Source organism: Stigmatopora argus, chromosome 3 (genome assembly GCF_051989625.1).
Source record: "Stigmatopora argus isolate UIUO_Sarg chromosome 3, RoL_Sarg_1.0, whole genome shotgun sequence".
In the NCBI taxonomy this organism is placed as follows: domain Eukaryota; kingdom Metazoa; phylum Chordata; class Actinopteri; order Syngnathiformes; family Syngnathidae; genus Stigmatopora; species Stigmatopora argus.
This window is the reverse complement of record NC_135389.1, coordinates 10,577,390-10,601,883: the sequence shown is the minus strand read 5'-3', so window position 1 is coordinate 10,601,883 and position 24,494 is coordinate 10,577,390. Positions and strand designations below refer to the sequence as shown.

At 39.7% G+C, this 24,494-nt stretch overlaps 2 protein-coding genes and 1 long non-coding RNA gene across 8 annotated transcripts in view; 1 reads left to right on the top strand and 2 right to left on the bottom strand.

Annotated features, from left to right (window-relative positions):
* Positions 1–16,964, bottom strand: part of LOC144071666 (filamin-C-like) — a 33,107-nt gene extending 16,143 nt beyond the window's left edge. For 2 of the 3 annotated variants that reach the window (XM_077596968.1, XM_077596969.1), the window contains exons 1-21: positions 16,567–16,964; positions 11,216–11,464; positions 8,925–9,022; positions 7,742–7,892; positions 7,255–7,373; positions 7,107–7,184; positions 6,853–7,015; positions 6,434–6,634; positions 6,188–6,295; positions 5,469–5,606; positions 5,202–5,328; positions 4,978–5,114; positions 4,292–4,485; positions 4,106–4,219; positions 3,789–3,932; positions 3,025–3,148; positions 2,641–2,801; positions 2,458–2,548; positions 1,179–1,348; positions 986–1,103; positions 83–345 (exon numbers count right to left, since the gene is read on the bottom strand). In XM_077596968.1, the coding sequence (XP_077453094.1) occupies positions 83–345; positions 986–1,103; positions 1,179–1,348; positions 2,458–2,548; positions 2,641–2,801; positions 3,025–3,148; positions 3,789–3,932; positions 4,106–4,219; positions 4,292–4,485; positions 4,978–5,114; positions 5,202–5,328; positions 5,469–5,606; positions 6,188–6,295; positions 6,434–6,634; positions 6,853–7,015; positions 7,107–7,184; positions 7,255–7,373; positions 7,742–7,892; positions 8,925–9,022; positions 11,216–11,464; positions 16,567–16,933 (3,315 nt within the window). In that variant the 5' untranslated portion in view covers positions 16,934–16,964. The remainder of the gene's footprint in view (positions 1–82; positions 346–985; positions 1,104–1,178; positions 1,349–2,457; positions 2,549–2,640; positions 2,802–3,024; positions 3,149–3,788; positions 3,933–4,105; positions 4,220–4,291; positions 4,486–4,977; positions 5,115–5,201; positions 5,329–5,468; positions 5,607–6,187; positions 6,296–6,433; positions 6,635–6,852; positions 7,016–7,106; positions 7,185–7,254; positions 7,374–7,741; positions 7,893–8,924; positions 9,023–11,215; positions 11,465–16,566) is intronic. The other variant, XM_077596970.1, reaches the window with a different exon arrangement.
* The window catches only part of LOC144071670 (uncharacterized), a 61,397-nt gene that overhangs the window by 33,472 nt on the left and 3,431 nt on the right, over positions 1–24,494 (top strand). Inside the window, exons 3-4 of one of the 2 annotated variants that reach the window (XR_013299698.1) lie at positions 7,753–7,832; positions 9,914–10,183. This is a non-coding gene — a long non-coding RNA (uncharacterized LOC144071670). Of the gene's footprint in view, positions 1–7,752; positions 7,833–9,913; positions 10,184–24,494 lie in introns of those variants that run through there. The other variant, XR_013299697.1, reaches the window with a different exon arrangement.
* LOC144071667 (uncharacterized) overlaps positions 20,680–24,494 on the bottom strand; it is a 31,277-nt gene continuing 27,462 nt past the window's right edge. For 2 of the 3 annotated variants that reach the window (XM_077596972.1, XM_077596974.1), the window contains one exon: positions 20,680–24,488. In XM_077596972.1, the coding sequence (XP_077453098.1) occupies positions 24,476–24,488 (13 nt within the window). In that variant the 3' untranslated portion in view covers positions 20,680–24,475. The remainder of the gene's footprint in view (positions 24,489–24,494) is intronic. The other variant, XR_013299695.1, reaches the window with a different exon arrangement.

Sequence of the window (24,494 nt, the reverse complement as noted above, 5' to 3'; positions counted from 1 at the left end):
GGTTACTGTGGACCGCATTCTATGTGTTCAACAAAGGTTCACTTTAGTGCAGTAGTTCAAGAGCACTTTCATGAACATTTACCTTTGAGGGATCAGCAGGCATCACAGCTTCCAACCCAAAGGGGCTCCCCATGACGGGGTTTCCGTCATAGCTGACATCCACCTTGTACTGCCCCTCCTCCGGGGGGATGTACTTCACGTTGTGAATGCCTTTGGCTTTGTCCGATTCCAGCTTGCATGGAATTGGTCGGCCGGTGGGTGAGGTCATTTTCACGCCTACATTGCCCTGCCCGCCGGCACCCTTTGTGTTGACTGTGAATTCTTGGTCCCGTCCTACTTCTACTTCTGGAACAAAAAATGTCATTAACCTTTAATGCGGCACTTTACTCTTTATACAGTTTGCAACTGGCCTTAAGGTGTAAGATGACCTATTTCTACAGTGACGTAGAAATACGCATCACTATGTACACAGACTACATTCTCATCTTGATTCAAACCACAGTCGGTTGACTTTATGGGGATATCACCCATAATATTGGTAGTATAAATGGGGGAAAGATAAATAGTATGCAAATAATGAATTAAGTTGTTTCGCAAGTGTGTCTTAGTTACTTTTCCTTGCAATTTATATGGCCAAACCCGAGGTGATGTACGAGCACCTAAACTCAATGATGTTACATGCTGGGTACAGATAGTCTATAGGCACTGCACACCTGGTTAATTAAATAGAACTTGGGGGTGCAGAAAGATTCTAGTCAATTTCCTCTTAGGTCAGACAACATCCTCAGCTGTCTGCTGGAGTTAAAATCAATTTATTTCCGTAGTTCTACGTATAATTATACCTTTTTTCTTACTTGGAAGCTAAGATTTGGGGCTCTGTCAGTAAAATTAAATGGAATTTTAAGAGCAAATTAGCAAGAAAATAAATTTCTCCACTCATGAAGCAAGCATCTGTGTTATTTCAGAGATAGCAAATTGGACTTACTGGTATCTAATCCCTCAACTTTGACTTTTCCAATATTCAGCTGTGGAGCTACTGTGATATGGAAGGGGCTCTTGGGGATGGGATCTGCTCCGTAAGTGACCGTGATTGCCATATTACCCTAAAAGAGGAAAGCATTATGGTGAGCAAACTCTGCATCCAGATCGAACACAAATGAACTTAAAAACTAGCGCACCTGTTGAAGAGCTGTGTATTTGACTGTGTAGGAGTAATCATGGTTATCGATTATCTCAAAGTCACGGATGACCTCTCCTGGGCCCGAGGCTGCGAAGCGCACTTCTGGCTTGGCTTTGCCTGCTCCTTTTGTGTAGATTGTAAAGTGGGTCGGCATGCCCACCTCCACACCTGCAATCACATGCATATTTCTTCTGTTTAACAAATGCTGCTCAGATGCACCGTTAGTATGTGGGTGGATTCAATTGCCAAACCTCAAAGTGGCAAGAGTAGTTCTTGTAATTCAACCCTTTCATGTAAATTAAGAGCCCTGCTTCTGAATTTATTATACGGTTGAAGATGGTTACTGAAAATATGCATGATTTAGAACTTTGTAAAATACTGCTCATTTGTGGAGTGACAGCCTTGACCTGTTACCTAATTTTTTTTGTACAAGGCTAAAGAAGGTCCCACTGGCACATTACTACATTTTTGTTCACATGAGAGAATATCTAGTTCATTTTCAAGTTATTACTTGGCCCAGGCTTTTTGCCTCAAACAAGCTATATTTTTTCGTGTTAAACATGTAGGGATTTGTTGGCATAAGAAAGTAGTATCCAGTTTTATGTGGGGTGTGGTTCCACACATTAAGTACTAATGTTGTAAAAGGATATTGGACTTCCCTCAGTCTTAACTACTAATAGGCTTAGTCTGGTCAGTGTCTTGGTAAATCCTGTTTTCGGCAAGTCTGGATCGTGTGGTCTTGTGAACAACTGTTTAGCAGTCACAACCACAACATTCTGCCACATCTGCCTAGTTTGCAATTTATTTTGTTTGTTTGAGTTTGCCATATTAATAATTATTTGTAGCATCAGGTGATGACCCTGATTCATAAACATAGGACTGGTCTCCATGATGACCAAGAAAAAGGGTAAAGAAACCTAAACAAAAAACATACAGATTGATAATTCTTAAATTCATAAATTTTATGGCCAATCCCAAGATCTCAGCAGACTTTATAACTCTCTATTCATGCCATTTTTACGTCATGTCTATCGGTAATAATTTTAGATAGTACCTGTAACATTGAGCTATACCTACCATATAATATAAACAATATAACTATAATATGATGAGTTGTAACCAGCCTACTTTGACCAGATAAGAAATTTGAAGATAAAGCGTCTGTTTCCAAATGCATCTGTTAATTATACATTTCATAAATGTTCCTGATAAACATACATGTGCAGTGTACTCAAATATTTGTACTTGGTTATGTTAGTTTCTCTCACAGTACAAACCTGTCTTGTTGAGTCCAGGGCCTTCTGCTCTCACCTTTCCAGCATTGTGAGAGGGATCAACTTTGACTTTGAATGGACTGATGGGAATTTCCTGACAAGGAGAGCATTGAGAAAATGCATTAATATCTGGAAAAAAAGCTTGCTATTTTCAAAGGTGATGTTACATAACAACCCTAATCTTACCTGGTCAGCAAAGAGCACCATGATGGTGTAGCGACCTGGTCCCGGGGGAGTGTATTTGACAGTAAAGGTGTCATTGTCATTCTTGATGATGTCAAAGTCGATGTCTGCCTCGGCAGGGCCAACCACCCCTGGGGCACACTTGATTCCTATGCTAATGTCACCTAGCAGTGCACAGCAGGAAGAATAGTTTAATAAGAATGAACTAAATATAGAGGCTATGAATAAATAAAATGATGAAAAAAATCTTTCAAGTAGGCTTTTCTCAATTTTTTGTTACAATTATACCAAATTCTTTTCAGCATTCACAGACCTTTCATATGGGACTTAGTACTTGAATTCTCAACGTTTTTTTATAACTGTCATTTTCTCTTAGTATGTGCTTACCTTGACCAGCCTCACTGCAGTCCACAGTGAAGTATGTTGGCTCGTTAGCCTTGAGGCCCGTCTTCTCCACTCCGGGCCCATAGACCTTGACCTTGTCTGGATGACAACCCTCTCTGACCTGCACCTAATGAATTCACAGTGTACTTGAGCAACCAGGGAGTGGTTGCCAGGTCTTCGTTAATTGACCTTTTAATCATGACGTCACACATGCAGTACTTCTAGCTGGAAGAGCATAATGGTAAAGACTTAGACAAACACCTATATATGATATGTAAGGCAGATATTTGTGTTTTATATTTTAATACTAAAACTCTTAAACACACCTCATTCCAACATATCGAGATGTATGTTTCCCTAATCACATATGTCAAATCAGGTTTTAATTAGGTAAAATGATGTTGTTGACATCTCTAGGTAATAATTTTAGATAGTACCTGTAACATTAAAATATACATCCTTACATTTCAGGTCGATGATAGCCAAACTCTTAAACACACCTCATTCCAACATATCTAGATGTATGTTTCCCTAATCACATATGTCAAATCTGGTTTTAATTAGGTAAAATGATGTTGTTGATATCTTGAGGTAATAATTTTAGATAGTACCTGTAACATTAAAATATACACCCTTACATTTCAGGTCGATGATAGCCAATCACTTTTTGCCACCTACAAGTACCATTGGGCAAACAGTATGGAAAAGGTATCCAACATTGACTTCCTAAAGTCTATAAGTATTGAGTGCAGCTGCATGTATCTTACCCTAAAGGGACTGTTGGGCACATTTACACCATTCCAGGCGATGATGATAGTGTGCTTAATAGGCTTGGTGGGGGTGTACGTGCACAGATATGTTCCATCACCTTTGTCATTGACTTTGATGTTGATTGTGCACCCTTCGGCATCCTAAGTGGATGCAAAACCAAGTCAACCCCGAACCTTCTCACAAGCTGTTTACAGTGAATCCATACGAGTCTTCAATGTCAAATATTTAAGCAGCTTTATTCGGTCATTGGGGAAAGTATGTTTTTTTACCATGTTTCAAGGACTTGTAATAGAAAATGATGCTTTTGAAATACCTGGGCATAGATGGAGAGTGGACCCTTCCCAGCCATGCGGGCATCAATAGTGAATTCTGTTGGCTTGTTCACAGTAACGCCAGTTGGCTGCAGGCCCGGCCCAAAGGCTTTTACCTAAACATTTCAATGTATCTGATAAAGACACCAATCTCTGTTTTTATCTCTTTGTTACTCTGGACTGGTTACCTTCTCTGGGAAAGTGTCATTGGCGGCAGGGAGAATGTGAGCCATGAAGGGGCTGTCCTTGATGTCCTCGTCATCACAAATTACATGGACAGCATAGTCGCCGGGTTCAGTGGGCCAATAGCGGACATCGCAGGAGCCATCACCTTTGTCATCACACTCTATCTTAGCCTGAGAGGGTCCTTCGATGGAGAAGCCTTCACGAAAAAAGAGGGAATAACTTCAATTAGCTGATTTATGTAATGGTGAACCCCCCACATATCACAGATTTCTGTAAAAGTGAATATCACTTTGCGCAATGCAGCTTAATGAAAAGCCAGAAAGCAAGAAGATCCAGAGATGGTTCTCAAATAACAACAATATCAATCTCGCTTTCTTCAAACTGTGTTGTTGTGTTGCTAGTGTGACTTGCTTCATGTTAAGGTAAGTATCTGAAGGTTTGCCCACAAATTGTTGCAACATCCAATGATATATGGTAACCACTCTTTTGACAGTGAGAGCGTCTGAGCAGGGGCCGTTGAATACTTTTAGAAGAACGTTTTCAGTCAGTTCGAACGTGGGGAGCATTTTAAACTATATCCAAAAGGTTTTCTTTCTGGAGCATGTTTTCATGAATGGGTCTAGTCTTTTGTCTTCTGTCATGTATGAGAATTTGCGGTAATGTTGTTTCGAGTCTGGTCCGGACTTACCCAAAGTCCCAACATCTGTGCCGATGGCTTCTACCACAAAGTCAGCAGATTTTCCCACCATCCCTGTCTTAAGACCAGGACCCCAGGCCCTCACCTTCTGGAAACCTGCCTCGGGTCCCACCTCCACTTCAAATGGACTGCAGAGATTAATTATACAAACATCTCAGCGTTATCACCTTTGTTTCATTTCTTGCGATGGCCATAATGCAGCCTTAGGGTTTTACCTGCGTGGGATGGGCTGGCTTCCCCATGTGATAATAACTGTATATTTACCCGGCTTGAGAGGGTAATACTCGCATTCATACACGCCATTTCCTGTGTCTCGCACTTTTACTTGTTCCTGCGTTCCAGCTGGGAGAAACAATGCAATATGGATCCTCGTCAAGACAACATATATTTTATGCATGTATGCATTTTTTTGGCCAAGAAGCTAGGACGAGAGAAGTAATCCAAATCAGGAGGAGTAAAGATGAAAAAGCTGTCTAACTCACTGGGCCCTTTGACCGTGACGCTCAATGTTCCGCTGCCAGCTCCTTTGGTGAAAACTTTGAAGTCTGCAACCTCCTTTACTCTCACGCCCTTAGGCTGAAGGCCCCTGCCCGTAGCTCTGCAGGCATTTGGATTGATGGCTAGAAGGAATACCAACAAGAATTGAGTAAGAAAGTATTTTGGTATCCAGCAAAACCTGCAGTTGGTAGCAGTGTTAGTAGCAGAATATTCAACTGGAATTGCAGACAGGTGTTAGTAGCAGAATATTCAACTGGAATTCCAGACAGATTAAAAAAGTCCTGTAAATGAAAAAGATGCGTTTCACAATTACATACTGCACATTGACGTTTTAGACAAACACCAAGCATAATTTCAACAAAGATTCAGTTCGTCAGATATACAGTAAATGCTTCTAGGCGCTGACAGAATGCCGGCAGATGCAAATATGTGGGGCTAGCAGCAAACAGGGCAGTTGAAAGTTGAAAAAAGTGAAGAAATAGGCAAAACGGGCAAATGAACATTGCATCGGTGCTTTCTTTGAAACTAATCTATCAAGCTGGCAGGCCACAGAAAGTTGGACCAAGCACTACACTGCACCATGCACCTCCAATAGTGTGAAGGCTTCCTCATGACCACACAGAGAACATTTCTTTTGATGCGGAGAGAGGGGGCATTTGAGCTGAGTGCTGAGCGAAGGCTTATCCCAGTGGGCCATACTAACTTGGGCGAACAGGTTTTTTAGGTGGGGCCCCCTTAGTTCCAGGAGGAGTGAGCACTGACTGAGGGATTATCTGCAATGGCGCTCCTATGGGAGGAGCAACAGTAGGTGCTAGAAATGACAGATAAGAAGGGTTATGGTCTAATGTTGAAGGCCTAAAGCAATAAAACCGGGTTGAAAAGATCACCCCGACGTATTCCCCGTGTTGAGACGTCCCGTTGTCTGAAAGAAAAGAAACACATGGCTCACCTTCTGCAATGTTGACAGGGAATGGGCTTTTTGGGATCTCTTGGCCACCAAACAGGACATGGATGGCGTGAGGACCCTCAGTCACAGGGCGATAGGTGCATCGGAAAACACTGTCACCTTTGTTTTCCAAAATGATTTCCACCGTGTCATTTTTACCCTGAGGATCCACAATGACCACGCTGACGTCGCCATTGCCAGCACCTTGTTGACATGGATGAATATTAGTCTCCGTTGGACCGTGCAGGCAGTTGTTTGTTGTGAGCTTTCAATGGATGGAAGACCACAACTCACAGAAAATATGACCATAAGAATGCCTGATGGGCATATATTACTCACTATTACTTCATGTGTAATAAAAGTAGTAATATACTTTTCATGCTCTTATTCTCTTTCTGCAAAAAGTTAAATGGCTTTCTCACCGGCTGTGAAGATGTCAAAATAAGTGGGTTTGTTGGCAATATTCCCAGTGCGTTCTAGGCCGGGTCCCCTGGCATGCACTTTACTGGGGTCACCCATGTCCTTTGCCACATTCACTGAATATGGGCTCTTGTCAATGTCTTGACCAGCAAATAACACCTTAACCTGAAATTTAAGTGATATAATAAAAGACAATTTTAACAAACTATCATTTGGAGAGGTCTTAATTGGACATTGAAGGCTATTTTTTTCTAACCTTGTGAAGACCTTCAACTTTGGGAATATAAGTTACTGTGTAGGTTCGGTTTTTTTCCCTGTTTGGTTTCACCTTGGCCTATAGAAAAAGAGACAAATGATTGACAGAATTCATTGAAAAATATCCTGGCTTTATACAACCAATTTACCTCTTCTTTGTGTCCCTCGGGGTCCTCCACATAGACTAGGACCTCACCACTGCCTGCTTCACTAGTATCCACAGTGAATACAGCAGGGTGAAGGACTTTGTTACCATGAGGCTCAAGACCTGCAAAGAAAACAATAGCACCATTCATGCATCTTTTTTTACAACAGGAATGTCCACGAAAGAAGTACTTGTCCCAACACTGTTCTGATGTCAGATACCAAAAAGACTAGTGCTTTGACAGGAAACCCTGAGAATTGTATGAATTTCCATAATTTATAAAGCATCCTCAGTAACCTGGTCTGCCTGAAAGGAAGATCCCCCATTAGAGGGGTTTTCTCGAGGTTTACTATTTTTCAAAATATGGGGTTAATCTCTGCCCTTTTGGGTGTTTAGACTGGGGGATGTCACATTTTTTGTCAACTGTAGGCATCTGTAACCCTTTTAGACATTTTTTGTAAATAAGAATGCTACTTGACTTGACTTCTCACCTGGTCCATAGGCTTTGGCCTTGTGAGGAAAAAGCTGTTTGGGTTTGAGAGGAGCACCTGGCTTCAGCTTGGCTTTTGGGAACTGCGACAGGTAAGTCATCACAGAGTGCTCATCCACATCTGGATCCACTATCTCCTCAGGTGCAATCACCTATGGTGCAAACAACACATCAACAATATATGTACAAAATTGGATGGTAGATTTGAGCCTAGCACATTTGATAGACTTAGACTAGTGTGTGACCCCTTTCTAATAACCATGGTGCATAGGGATTTGACAGAAAATAAACATATCTATTAGCACCTTCTACTCACTCCTCTCCTACTTCTAGCACTTTGTCAATCATTCACTGCCACAAAGCAATGACTCTAGCCAGATATATTTAACCCTAGTTCTGCAGGGTTAAGGATTGTTGCCTTCTAGAAGTCAGCCACGAGGATTTATACTTAGCCAGACCTCTCCCACATCTCCTTAACGCTGGCGCAATGGAATCTAGTCCACCCCCCACTCCCAACCGTCAGGGCCATGACATCCACCCTCGAGCTATCTGGTCAGTGCTTATCCTCGTGGTGATTAGCTAGTGTGCAACTAAACAACCTGCACAGTGGACCGGAGAACAGCAAGGGTCATTATAAAGGGATGGAATGGAAGAATGCAACCTTGCTCTGATTACATCGTTATTCTGAGCGACGCAGATTAGATCAATCTTTCAGAGCCTGCTTGGGAGGTGCTTAAAGGTCTTTTAAAAGAACGAAAATAAAAATCTCTGACACTGTAAAGTCTTTGATGCCACCATAAAGCATCTTCTGCTTGTAAAAACTTTCATTTTAAACTGAGACCAACTTTTAACAGGGGATAATTTGTTCTTAGTCTTTTAATGGCAATGCATAAAAAAGCAATCTTATTTGTTCTATCCTTCCTTCTGCATGGTCTCACGTTGCTCTGGTTTGCAGTGTTATCACGCTATACTGTATTTCCCTCGTTTGTAGGGCTGCTGTTTCACATGTTTTAGATTTTTTTTTTATATGCAAGACAATATTAAGAGTTGCACGACTTCAGCCTAGTGCTACAGTTTGCAAGTAAAAAAAACTTCTTGTTGCTGGTAATGTTTTGGAAACACTGGTCTAGCTGCACCAACCATTCCCATCAAAATTAGATGATTATTATTGATATAAAACTCACCTGAGGCACACCCAGCCAATCATCTGCCTGCTGCATGGCTTCTCTTGCATTTTCCACTGGCTGGTTGGGGTCCCACTCAGCCCAATCAGGACACAAACCTAGCACAATGCAGACAAGCCATTAGATGAACCTGGTGCACGAATGTGTGCAGGTTGGCTTCCACAGCCATTGGCATAATGAGACTCTGCTTGGGCCAGCACTAGCACTGCTATGGCACCTTCAGCTCCAACATCTTACATGCCGTCTGCTGGCTCTTCAAAACAAACAAGTGCGAGGAACATGCTAGAGCTAGCATGCTCTGGGCAGCTAATAGCTAAATTGGATTAGTGTTGATTATGTCTGGCTTCAAGTTCAATGCAAGATATATAGAAACGTGATGAATGCAGGGATACTAAATCAATTTCATATTGAAAATACTGATAAATTGAAGGTAGTTGGATAATAATTAGTCTCCCAGGAATTAACGGCAAAAAAGCATAGATTTAGTAGAGAACAATCCGGTTTCTACCGAGAAAAAAAATCTTGATTGTGCACCTTGAAAGATGCTTTTGTATAGGTCTTAAAAAAAAAAAAAACTACAATGACCAATTATAAGGCATTTTCATGCTTGAGCAGATTTATTTGCATACTTATGATAGAAATAGAAATTGAAACTACAAATCAAATCAAAAGTAATGTTTGGCACTTCGTCCTGTATTTCCACCAGGGCCTTTGAAATTCCTCAGAAAATTAATAAAGGAATCGCGGAGTCAGTCCCAAAGGGAGTGAATAAGTAAAATTTTACATTGAAACAGAAGTTTAATTAAATACATTAAGATATTTATAGACAGTTTAGTGGCAAGGCTGTAGAGAGTGCATTGTAAAAGCAAGGAGTCAGTTTAATTGTCTAAAAACCCAGTGGGTGCACTAAAACAGGCCTACACCAGCCTTTTTATTTTCAAAATTGATTTTATCTCAGCATAGACGATTTAAGATGCTTTCTTTTATAGGGGTGTGCAAACGCAAAACAGAGCTGCTCCGTGTTGTCTCCTGTCATACAGCAAGAAAGTCAGGCTGATGAAACAGCGCAACCTTGTATGGGCAGCATTGCAGCACTTAGAGATGCGTCTCCCCGCACCATGTGTAAACACAGTTAAATAAGGGTTTGCACTCAACTCCATTTATGCTTCTAAAATTCACACCGGCAAGGGAACTCTCAACAGTTGTCTAGGAAAAAGTTGTCATCAGCAGAGGTGGCAAATGGACTTACGCTGTACTTAGAGGTTCTCTAATCGAAGGTGCATGCGGAGATGTGCTTCTAAATCATTTTACATAAATACTATGTTTGACGGTATAGTAATTACTAAAAACAGGCAAATAACGGGAAGTACTCTACGTGGTAGTAGATTTTTGGGGTTTTCCTGATTTAGGACGGTCAGGGTTAGAAGAAGGGCAGTCCCTTCTCTTTTCATCGACTTAAAGTACAAAGGTACACATTGCAAAATCAGAAGCAGAAAATACACGTTGTCTAATGTTCAGTCCAGAGAATTAACTATCATAATAAAATAAAACAACTCAATATTTGAATATGTTCCCCCATCCAGAGGACTGTGGTTTTTCTGTGGCTTCTACGCACGTCTCTGCGATATACCACTTGGATTTTTTTTCTTATTGATGCCCTGCCAAACATGAGAAGGAAGAATGGTGGCCAAATTTGGGGGTATAGTTATAGCAGCAACAGCAGAGCAAGAGAGAACCCTGAGCCTCAGATTTGATGACAGATTCAGTCATTGCAGGACAGCTGGCTGAGACGTCACAGAGACATGACTAACCCTCTGACACTACCTGCTCTCCAGAGAGAGATGACACAGGCTGACGTTTAAGTGTGTGACAGATAATAAGATGGCAAGTTCTTTCTGGAAGGTGTTAAAGTTTCTAATGACCTGATGGACTCTGCTTGGCCTTGCCTTCCTAGCAACGATGAAAACTAAGAGACACCTCGTACACTAAATGGCAAGATCAGATGGGTTTTGGACCTCCGGGACATCACTCTACGCTAGGTGACGTCTTTGTTGCCACAGCAATCTGTCAGATGAGTCAATGATGCTGCCGAGTTTGAAAAGGCCCAGATCCGATTTGGACACTTTCTAAAAACAGTGTGAACAGTCCTGTCCAATTTAATTTGATTTCAAATTAACTTATAAATGGGCAATATCATGAACAAATGACATGGCTATTTGAATGTTGTTACCAACTTTTTTTAGGTAGACTAAATGAGCCAGCTCCTGCAAATGGTGCAAGTGAGTATTTACCTGGAGCGCAATTGTCCACCAAAGCTCCAAGGGCTTTGCCATCCCTCCAGTCACGATTGAAGTTGTTGATGGGGAGCTGGGGCACTTTGTTCTGGATCCAGCCGAGCAGACGCTGTTTGGGTGTCATCTTCTTTGTCTCTTCATCGTCCTCGTCATCCCACATTGGCATGGATATAGAATAGTGCAGGATGAGAGTCCAGATGAGACCCAGGATAAGTTTTAAGTTCCCATCAACGATGGCTTTGCTATCTGTGGTGAGAGAACATCAGTGGATTTTTACACAGCTGTATTTGTTTTTGCTCATCTTCAGCTGAGATGGCAGAAGTGCTCAGACTCTTTAGTTAAGTAAAAGTACAGACTGTGCATGTATAGAATAGATAGTCCAGTAATAGGCTTATACTTTGGCATGGTAAGATCACTTTCTCACGTATGTAGTTCAACATGCACACTCAAAATCACATTTTTGCAGATTATTTTCCACAGCTTGCAGCTTGGAAATGTTAATACATTTTTATCAAAGGTTATCATGGTTTTCTTAAAGTGCTCTTTCATACAATATTTTTATTTTAGATTTGTGATTTAGAACTTAAGGGTTCTGTGTTGTTTATTTTAATACTCTGTACTTAATACTATGCGTAATTATGAATTTGATAAATGTTGGGGCCAATGACACATGCGTTTGTGTCAAGTGAAATCTCTTTTATTTCAGCCACTCTGCATGCTTGTTCACTTTCAAAATGACACACCCACTCCCCAGCATCCATGCAAAGTCGTCATAACATGAATACTTGCTTCTGACAGACCAACTTATCAACGCCCAATGAGAGCAAAATATAAGTGACTATTAAATATAGTAAGCCACATCTTAATGAGAATCCCTCTCTTTTCATTTGCAATCAAAAATGACCGACTAAAAAGTCTTTTCAGTAAACATTGCCTCTTAAACCTGATAAAATGGCAGCAAATCTTATGAAAGTCACCTTTAAGTGATCGCAAAAAGATACGCATCTTTTGTGTTTGTACTCTGTTACTTTCCACCACCTGGTTTTCAGTGAACAAGGACTTGAGGCAAGATTTAGGAGCTACGCTGGGCATGTTTTATCAGTGTTGGAGCGCAGAGCTGACCAGGCTATTCTGAGTAGGTATATAAACAACCGTGATTGACTACCGAGGGGACAGCAATCTAATGTGTCTCCACCGCAGCTCACCCCAGCAAACCCTCCTCCCACTACAGCCCTTTTCTTCCAGACAGCTGTCTGGCAGAAGAGCCCTAACAATCTGTCATGTGCTCACAATGCTACACTGAAGACAGTGACAGCTGAGGATGTGTGCAAGTGGATCTCTCCCTGCATAAATACCGCTTGGATTTCAATTACCTTCCAAACTGGGAGCGCCAGTGTGTGATAAATCAAAGACTTGGAAATTGGCCGAATCGACGGCAAAGCGAGGCACTTCATTTCCTAAAAGTTGCCTGAAGGGAAAGTTCGCCGAATGAGCCGCTTTAATTTAAAGATGCCATCGCTTAACCTCAAAGACGAGCTCCACTTTTCATGCGGTCAGCAGTTTGTGGGCCTCAGGGGAGCTCATGCATTTTTTTTAAATCCCTTTTTGTTCTAGCAGGATTAGGTAAAGCTATTTTTGGGTTGCTAAAAATATTATTCTTTTAGGAGATGCCATTCAATTGTCAATGTTTACTGCGTCATTATGCAACTTTTTGTCTTTGCAAATTGAATTATGTACACTTTTGCATAACCACAATATACCAAGGGAAGCCCTGTTGTCTTGATGGGCACCTGGATAGCAGTATGGCTTACTTCAGCTGTCTTTAATCCCTGGTTTAATATGCAGAACTTTCTACAGGACATGCTCTATTTTTCATAGATAATTTTCTGTCATTTTGCAAGCAAGTTGGAGGATAGTGTACCCTATAACAAACTGTGCCCCATGAGCAAAAAAAAATTGTAATGCTCAGAAAACTCATTATTTGACAGGGCTTATATTTGTCAATTTCTTTTGTCTGATTTAATCAGTTTTTAATTGCAAATTTTTGTTAGTTTTTGGTTTGTTAATTCATTCAGATGTTTGCCCTTTTTCTTTTTCTCCATAACCCCCTGAAAAAAAAAGATTTAGTACGTTGATTAATTCTGGGATTTTGTAATTCTTTTATCCAAGAATGTCGAGGGATCATAATCAAGGTCTAAACAAAATCCCAACAAAACATTATTTGCACAGCACACTGTTGTTAGACATGTTGAAAATTAGCGTCTCCCTAGACATCCTAACCTATATTGTGGCCCAGGGAATCCATGTTAATTTTAGCTTCTTAAAATTAACCTTAGTGTTCAGTCTCCCTCTGCATCCCTGCATTTTTCAGCGTATAGATGTGTTCGAAAATTTCGTCAGACATTACCCCTCAGCTCAGAAACTCGGCTCACTTTATGCCCAAATTTAACCTTATAGCCTATGGACAAGAACAACGTGGCGCTTTGTGCAGTATGTTGATGCCTGTTTTGGGCATAGATAGCATTGGTAGGTCCATGACACATTTATCTGTACGTTTTTTTTTTGTTATATTACAAAAAGGAAGTTGCTGAGGATATTTCAGACCTTGTTTTGTGTCTACACAGCGTTGATAAGTGAGGCCACTGATGTGGTCACAGTTTGACTGGCACAGTCAGGTGCGGCAAAAGAGGTCCGTCCAGGACACGTCTGGCTTTGGCAAGCCAACTGTGAGCACAAAGAGACATCCATAAAACACTGTGGGCACACTTGTGCACCGAGCCTGCTTGTGGCTTTTTATTGCCTCTGACAGTGTGTGTGCAGATACCCAAGCTGTTAGGTCAAACAATTCCTTGACTTTTCTCAAAAGGCCAAACAGATTGTGTGTGTTCTTCTAATACATGAATGTGAGCTCACATATGACCAGAGATGCACTGTGTGAGGTCTGTCTACCTCAAGGCGTTTATGGTGATATTTTCCATGCTGCATTCAGTTCTCATGCAGCCAACAAGCCGCTAAAGAATCTAAATTGTAATAATTGGTCCATCAAATTGGATTTCTTGATTTTTCAACTGTCTAATCTCTCAATGGTGCTGAATTTCTCTTAGCCATACTGCTTCCAGTAGATGCAAGAAGATGACGTCAATAAATACATGGGCATTTTTCTGTCCATGCCCCGCGATTAGCCAGTTAAGGATGTCTCCTGCCTGGTGCCCATAGATGGCTGGGATAGGCCGCAGAAAACCGTGCGATGCCTGTGAGGATAAGTGGTACTGAAAAAGAATTAATGATTTTTTTCTGTCCTCTGCTCAGTCAGTCATAGCAAGCCTATCCCAGCTGACTCCAAGCATAAGGCAGGGACACCCTGAATTGGTGGTCAGCCAATCACAGGGCACAAGGAGTTGTACAACCATTCACACTCACTCATACTTTGAACTGTGATATAAAAGCAAGGTCACAGTGTTGTGCAATGGTTATGTGTGGTATTGATGGCTGTACGAAGAGTTAATACTATATTGAAGGCCCAAAAATGCATGTCTTGCAATTAGGTGAAACATTACAGCAAAGCTATAAATAGTACATTAATAGACATTTGAGGATGTATATTCATTTGCCAGCCAGCTAGCTGGTACCTATGTCCGGCCTATGACCTTGCAGAATGCACCAGGGCCAGGTTGACCCGTCACGACGAGTATACAAAATTGTGCACTCATTAGCATAACTTCAGTGAATGCAAAGCCTGTGAATAAGCAAAGTGTTGAGGAAACTTGTGAGCTAAACTTGGGTGTGTTGCTGCTGCTCTGACCTTAGTGACACTTCTGCAGTAAAATTTCAAATGAGATGTCGACCCTCCCGCATATGCCCTCCTTCCTCTCAATTATGTCTCACTCAACATTAGTGCCAACACCACCGTGTGCTTGTTTTGATGAGTTTGTGTCGAAAACAAGTGTCAATACCAGAAAATATCCATATTTAAAAACACAGTAAACGGTTAGATGGATTATTCACAATCAACATCTATCTCTTATATTGACTGTTTTACCACTATAAAAAAAGCACTTACACTAAATGTGTTAATGTAAAATTGGCTGTAACGAGTTTTGCACAAACATATCACTCAGGTGATGAAAAAAATTATGTCAGAAAAGGCAAGCCGTAGGAAACCAGGAAGACAAATATAAAATCTGATTGGTTGAAAACAAATCGATAAACAGATAAGCATTCTACAATTGTAACAAGTGTACCTAATCTTTAAGAAGTATTGCCACAGTACTTAACATCCCACCAAAATAAAATTAATTTGAAATGTACTCATCATGATTGGACTCTGAAGTAGCTGCCTGTACCTTTTCCAGACACTGAATAGAACAATTATTTTCCTTCGTTCACCATTGATCAACAATAAAAAGAAAAGCACTATACCTAAACTATAAAATAGGTTAAATAACCATTTACCGAGCTATGGATAATACGTGAGTGTACATCATACCTTAAGGCTCAGAAATGTACTCTCGCGAAACTTCTGCATTATGGCCAGAGTGCCTCGTCAAATGAATAATTTTGCTTATCTTACAATATATGAAAATCTGATTCACTCAGTAAAAAGAAAATGTTTTTGAGCCAAACTGCTTTTAGTGGGTGTGACTCCACTTGATTCATTGTAGTATGGAGCAGCAATATTTGAGCTCTATGAACTTTTGTGAATTGTTTGACTGTGTGAATGAATGCCTGGTGACCAGTTCGGGGTGCAGTCTGCCATTTGCCCTTTCTCATCTGGGAAAAGCTCCAGCACCCAGCAACCCAAATGAGATTAAGTGGTGATGCAAATTGAATGATAATATATCGAGAGGATGAGTCGCAAATGGATTAAATCACAATACGAATTGTCATGCCTCAGACAACTAGCAGTGACCAGTTTTTCATCTCAAAGACAAAATGTCACAGTTATCTTTAACAATGAAAGCAGTTATTGTGGTGGTTAGTTTATCTCTTTCACTAACACTTACATTTCAACGACTTCAAAGTATTTGGGTGTTTGCAGTGTTTGTCTCTCTGTGTGCCCTACAACTGACTGGCGACCAGTTTAGAGTGTAGTCTGCCTTTCGCCCGAAGTCGACTGGGATAGCCTCCAGAAACCCCCCTGACCCTGACGAGGATGTGTGGTATGGAAGAAAACCATTATTTCCAGTGTAAAACGTTCATTTAAAGGGTGACCTCCCTCACATTTACAACAATTTTGGCACAATCTTTGTGGGCCATGCACACAAATCTGTACTGGTGATTTGGAACTGCAGTAAACTCAGCTTCCGGTATTAAAACATCTCCAAATCCACACAGTTTACGGGACTTACCAATTGACACTAGTTTGATGTGCTCCCGGTCCAGGAACTCCAATGCTACAGAGACATTCTCCAGCTTCATCTGGCGAAAGTTAGGCCTGTTGTGGTACTTTCTGTACATCTTCTTCTGGCTAAGCACCTCCAGAAGCCAGATGAGCTTCAGGCCGTCACTGAAGTCGCGCTGCAGGTCACCAATGTTCTTATTGACACACTTCAGGTGCTCATTGCACCACCGGGTGAAGGTGTTCTGCTGAATTTTCTTCCATGGCGCGTCCTCCGCCAGGTCCTTCTCTGTTGCTGGCATCTCATCGTCCTCCTCCCCGACAAAGTCGGCGGACTGGTAGTACTGGGGCTCCTCGCTGTAATTGTTGCTCATCATGGCGCTCCTGGTTGGATTTTTTTTTTTTTACCACAAGTTTATTTTGTTAGTGGTGTGCACTGAGATAAGTCAACTGGTGAAGAGAACAGGGTTGTGAATAGCTGTCATAGAATTCCAAATTCCACCGCCTCTTGGATTCAATTGCCACAGTTGTGCTAAAGTTGCTCCTTGTACCGTGCAGTGTGGCCTCGGGAGCGAGTGTGCGGCCCCGGCTGGTCTCTCAACGTCTTTAACTTGAATGTCCAGAGAGGCAACAAGTGGCTTTATAAAGGCCCCTCCACCACCCATCACTAGACCACGTCATTCTGGAGCCCTGCGATTATACACCATGTGCTCATCCCGAAGGGGACCGGGGTCTCCGGCTCAGTTTACTGGGGGGGTGTTCCTGATTGGTCAGAGCCCGGTCAAAGCATGCCGCTTATTTTTAGCTATTCCTATTTGGGAGACTGTGTGTCTGGGGAAGTGCGCGCATGCATGTGTGTGTGCTTGTAATTCTTGACAATGTGTGTCACTTCCAGCACTCATGAGGCTGAACAACTGAGCTAAGAAAAGAAAGTGAGAGAAGCCTTTAAAAAAGAAGCACACACATAGCTATACACTTACTGGTCACTTCATTTGGAACACTTCTGGATTCATTACCACAAAAATGTACGCGCTTACAAAGCTCCGTTTTTATTGACATTTGTTCAAGTTTTTAACAGGTTGTTTGTAGTTTAAATACATGGTTGTGCAGAATCCAAAATTAAAAAAATATTGAAGATAGTAGTAAAATTATCATTGAAGTTTCACGGCACAACATATGCTGCTGTTTAATTTAATGATTTTGATTATTTTTATTTAACATCCTTTAAAGAGAAGGTTTCAAATTCTCTTGTAAATCATAACAAAAGGGTAATAAAACCTATTCTATTGTAAGTGACAAAAAAAACAATAAAAATAATAATGTCCAATTTCTTGAAGATGGGAAAGTAAGAATAACAACTCAGGAATACTTTGAGAAATGTATTTAGTTTGGTTAAAATGTGTTCATCAATTATGGGTCAGTGTCTAATGTATATGCCACAACAACAAAAAGTAGTGTATCATGCTCTCGTCTGCTTTCCAATTTAGCATTTCCTAATTCGAAAACGAAGATATTAGGGGAGACAAATGAGCATGTCCTTCCTTGAGTTCTGCATAAGATGAATTTCATCACTACCAATGACTCAGTTCTCTCTTTTAAAAGGTCACTGCGAGAGGCAGATTTGAATTCGATTAATTTAGTGTTTAACTGTGTGAATTGGGATCCATTTGCATTCCAGACAGGCATAATTCATTTGAATAAATTCATATTAGGAGGTGCTCAAATTTTTAGTTATCCCAAATGAGCATTTAGCAGGACCCGAGGGTGCATACTCACCAAATGAACATTCAATTATTGACATAAAATGTTAGCACTCACAAATTCGGACAATTTCAGCTGGATAATTGATATACTACCCCCGTTGGTGTGTCACAAAATGCCAATCAACAAGATGTTACCAGGGATTTAGAAAACAGCACTTTGTGGCTCTAAACGTCAGAAATTTGAATCTTGAATTGGTTTCTGAAATTCAAAATCGGATACCAGTCCAATCGTTTTTTTCCTCCATTTTACCAGTTTGATTGTTTTCCTGTTCATTAAATGGCCTGTATTACTTATGCTTACCTTTCCCTCCCTCAAGTTTTCCTTCTAATTATGTTTTGGTGTGCAACTCATTGCCAAAAACCGGACAAACAATGCCTCATGAATTAGGACACTTGTTAAGTTAAGGAACCATTTGAAATCCCGTGTTTTTCTTTTTATGATGATTTTCAAAGAGGCTAGAGTGTGTCAAACTATTAATATGATTGTACCAACTAGCCCCTGAGCATCTCATTTGTATTCCTCCCCTCACTTGAAAAAAAAATCAATATTCTAGGCAGGTTATGATGCACGCATAGATAGATGACAATGACACATTTCCACCTTTAAGACTTAAGCCATAACTCTCAAGGGTATGAGGCAGACTTCCATTCAGACTCCCGTGGGGATATTTACACCTTCATGGAACGAATTGAAAGTTAAACCCGTCTCATCTTTGAGAAGCTCTATATCCATTATATCACCTGCTACTTTTGTGTGATTACCATATTCTCCGACTTAGTCGAGGCTGACTTGTGACAGTAAATGCACCGCTTACTGGCATGCATTGGGGGGTGCGGATGGTGTAGTAGGGGGTTCATTTCTGCTAGCTTATGTCATAATGTCAAATCCCCCACAGTAGGTGTTATTAATATCCATTCAAACTGAGATGCAAAATTACTCACACTAAAGTAGAAGTACAGATAATATCTGTATAGAAAAGGACTCAAATAAAGGCTAAGTGACATGTACAGTATTTTCAAATAAATTAACATTTGGATATGATTCCTGAAACTTGCATAGGTTCGTAGTACTGAAAAACCATACAGCAGCATCAAAAGGTTTTCAGATTTATTTTTCTTTCGGTGTGGCATTTGACAGTAGTCACAACACAGACACTATTCAAAATTGATCCCTTTTGTTCAAATTAGCAGCTATTCAGTGGAATTGCAACAGAGAGCTAGGTAGCCAGCCAGCGGTGTGCATACCTTGAAAACTCATCTTTTCTTCAGCAAAGGCCAATTTAGAGATTGTCATTGAAAAAGAATATACATTTCATTGATTTATTTTATTACATACACCTTTTGTAGATTAGAGATACAATTTGGGAATGCCAGAAGTTGCAAATTTGTAGGCTGCCATTAGAAAATGCACCCCCCATGAATCATTCACTCAATTATCTCAAAAGTCCTTCCTTTAATCAATTAGTTGTATCATCGTGTTTCCTCTATAGCACATTTCTCAAAGTGGCGGCCCGGAGGCCAAATCTGGCCCGCCGCATCATTTTGTGTGGCCCGAGAAAGAAAATCATGAGTGCCAACTTTCTGTTTTAGGATCAAATTAAAATGAAGAGTATAGATGTATATTAAATTTCCTGATTTTCCCCCTTTTAAATCAATAATTGTAATTTTTTAATCCATTTTTTCTGTGTTTTTATTTCAATAATCATTTTGTAAAATCTAAAAATATATTTTAAAAAAGCTAAAATAAACATTGTTTTAGATCTATAAAAAACTGAATATTCAGGGTTTTTAATCCAGTTCTTTTAATCCATTTATTTTTAAAAATCTAAATATTATATCTAAAATGGTCCGGCCCGCGTGAAATCAAGTTGACGTTAATGCGGGCCGCGAACCAACCCGAGTCTGACACCCCTGCTCTAGGTATTTCCCCTTTATTAAATCCCAATTTTAAAAAAATCACTAATCTGTGTGTTAAAATCTCGTAGACATTCCTGCTCTCTACATTGTATCTGTCCTGTTTGCATCATGTTGTCATCTTCTTATCATCTTATTTTCTAAATATAACGAGTGAAGTATTTTTTGTTGAGAAAATATAGATTTATAAAATAACTACTAACATAGTATAAGATGTCTTCAGAAAACGAAACCTAAAGAAATTCTATTCACTGCATCTTTACAGTAAGTACACTCACAATGTATTTCTACAATATAAGACATCCCATAACTCACAAAGTATTTCTACTGAAAGACACGTCACCTAACATGATGCTGGCAGCAATAGCTCACACTCTGCACATACCTTCATGAATAACACCCGCCACCTACCAGAGAAAAAAAAAACAATAATCGGACACCATGAGGTCAGCAAGTTATTTTTATTTTCTCAAATCATTGACAGTGAAAATAAACCTCCAGGTAACAAAATAGCTACAACTTTGCCCAAAATAGTAAACACAATTCTATGAATGTATGCAAAGCAGGTTTCTAAAGAGAAGATTGGGCTGGTACACTCACAAGTACTTTTAATGTTTGTGGAATTTCACAATACATTTTTTTAATCCCTCAAAGTAAAATAAATTATTCCCATGGCTTTTGCATTATCAATGAATTTTTTTTTCATTATTTCTTTGGTTATTTATTTTTATTTTACAGAATACTCCAGCCCCACCGCCAAACTAGAATCAAATTTTGTTTTTACAATATTTGTGTAGCATTCCATGAGTTCCAACTTTGTTCCACGCCCCCAAATAAGACAACATTCTTCCATTCAATTGCAGTCAAAGGCAAGTTTAATTGCGAGCTATTCGTCAACAGTTTGCATCAACAGACAGTAAAACATATTTTTCTTTTCCTTTTGCAATGTTGTCCCATTTACAAAGACATTGTGCATGAAAAAGTCAACTGGCAAGAAATAGTAGAATCACATTGCTGGCATTAACAGTTGAACACATGCAACCACACAACACCACCAAGAAACATAGTTTTTTATTATTATTATTATAATTACTCTTTGGAACAAAGTCACCATATATAGACATTTTACATTGGACTATATCAAATATACAATGCTCTTTTTTAAAATAGAACTTTCTACAAAGCAGGTAAAAATGGAATTTAGGAAATCCCCGTTATAGTGCCGTCTCGGTCTTATTTACATGGAATATTACTAAAGTGACATCATCCTGACATTATGTTGATTGTAATCATTTATGGAAAGCTGTTGTAGCTTTGATTCCATATCCTCGATATACACCTTCAGATGATTCAGGTCTATGTTATCCTACATTCTTAATGTTCACTAGTTATACCATTGAGAGCATTAGTCAGACAACCAACAAACCAACTAGCTTTCTTGTAACTATTCTGTATGGGTGTGTACATGTACACCAGTTGTTTTTCCACTGCTGCCTTCCATTACTATACGACTTGCATACTAGACACAGCATACAACGTAATAATTGTAAACAATAATAGTAGTGGGGAAACAACTAATATGGCCCAGGAAACTACTATTGTGTGACACATGCTACTAATGGAGTCTTGTAGTCTTAATACTTCTCTAAAGTAGATTACTTGTAATGTTTATTGTGTACTGGTAAACCACAAATTTCTATATTAACAGAATATAATATTATTTGTAAGAAAAGAGGTTTTAAGGGCGAGCAAAATGTGTTCCAGTATGTAGACATTAAGATGGATATCATGGATATTGAATGTTGGTTATTGTTAAAATTGCCTTCCAAAGTATTGTGCATGCTTTTTTGTTACACAACTAAAATAAATAAATACAAAAATAAAAGATTACACATGTAAACAGTAGCTTTCCATAGAGTGGAATTTTTAATAACGTTTTAACTATGTACACAATTATTTCATATTGCTCTAAACCCATTGTCTGGTATGACAATAATCAAGCCTTTAATGACTTTGTAAAATGATCAAATTTGATCAACTCTTGCAATGTTAAAACTCAATACATTTACTCCACTTAAAGCAGCATTCTATTTTCTGTTTTGGCCCATAAACTAAGCAAATGTAGACATTCAGGCTTCTGCCTGTGTACCTGCAATAATTACAATTGTTAACGACAACATAACACACCGCTTAACCACAAATGTTTTATCAAGCATGAAATTAGAGCCCAAAGTAAGACAAGTCTTAAAAGCCATTAACAGCTTCCATCGGACCACAAAAAAGTTGCTGAGATTCTGTTGAGTGCCCTTGAGAAAAGGCTGGGAATTCGTCTGAGACACCACGGTGTCTTTCGGACCCTTGATCAAGTGACAATTATTTTGGCAGGAGTGGGAGGTGAAAAGACAATATTATGCCAATGAGGAAGCGAAAGAGCCTGCAGCCAAAATGAGGCAAGAGCGGGGACTGGTGTTTATCTTCTAAGACATCCACATATGCAGAGTCAGGTATAACTCATTGTTGGACAATTTAAAAAAGACATCCTTATACAGAAGTACATAGTCATGGTTGACGAAGGCTGCTGTGTTTAGCATTTATTGCGTGTCAGGGGCAAAACAAATTATATTCACTATAAGACCTTAAAGCATGGCTTGGTAAATCCAGGCTCATTGTGGAGTTATAATCTCAAGACTTCTGTTATACGTATTTGTTATTCCCCACTCCCTATGTCATGCATTATATAGAAATAAAATCCAAAAACAAATCACTAAGATGACTAATGTACAAACTAATAAAAATCGTACTTTCCCATCCACCCAAAATACCTTTAATTTCATTAAATCCATAGCATACAGTGCTACTTTGACATCATTCAAACTCATGATGAAATTGTCCTAATTGAAATTAATTGAAAAGTCAGTCTTTCGTTTCAGCCGGCAGAAAAACAACAGTTTTTTTTGCTAGAGCCTTTTTAAAATATAGCAATAAAAAGAGAAAGAAGATTGTCAGTAAATAAACTAGTCCTACAGTGTAAGTAAGCTAAAGGTCATCACAGACACAAAGTAATATTTGTAGTGATGATGAGTGACATCGGGAGCTCTAGCTCTTATTTTGATTGGCCAAATGACTATTATTTTCAAGCTATAAACTGCTACCTGAGCCTCAATACATTCTGGACACCCACATTTTATAGTCCAGTGCACGTTATATAGGAACAAATACAGACAGATGCCTTGTAGAATTTTGTCCGTGCATCTTAACCCAAGTTAACAATTTTTTAGATTTTTCCAACGTTTTCAGAACATTTGCATTCAATGGAAAAACGCCTTCATATCAATCAAGTAATATAACAAATATAGGCTGTTCTCAAATGAGGAGAGTGGGTTAGAAAGGGTTTCGGTCAATTGCATTGTATGTTCCGAAAATTATGTTGTTAGTTCCATGCCGCTTTGGTCATTCAATGGTTTCATTTTTTCCCATGTTCCCACCTTACTATATATAGAAAATGCATCAAACATTAGTGACTTTGCCTCTTCTTGCCCACATGTGATGACATTTAAGTCTGTTATTGCGCCACTGTTTTTCACTTTCTCCAGGTTGCTGCAGCTCGCTCATAACTATTACGTGGCAATATGAAGCAAATAAATCGACTTTGTACCTTGATAAATCACACAAAAGTCAAAGTACCACTGTAAAGCATTTTGGAACAAATTATAGGCATTTCAATTCATTCAAATAATGATCTATTTTACATATTTTACATGTGCATTTAAACTTTTCCTTGCCCTCACGATAAATATACTTGAATCAAATGTGGCATAAACCTCATCCCCGCTATAATTAAAGAACATGTACATTTCAGTGCATTAGATGTTATTGACAAACACAATATACCGAAGCAAACAAATCAATAAATAACAATTAAATAAATCTACTGGGTGCACATCGAAGCCTAAAAGAGAAATACTATTCACAGAAGAGGAGTGACAAGGTCCTCAACCTGTTGCCATGGTGACGCTCCTCATTCTTTTTCGCATGAGTCGTACCTTGGCGGCACACAAGGGGGGACTCCATTGTATTGCGAAGATTCCAGTTGGATGTTGACATCTGGCCGACATCTCGCTATTTTATTTCAAATGCGGTCGTCGCGTCTGCATGCTCAACATCGGACGAGCGCCCTCAACAAGCCAGTCATCATCAGCAGCATGGCAGCAGCTGCAGTGACCGTCAGGATAGAGTTCCAACCTACCTCACTCCCCTAAGG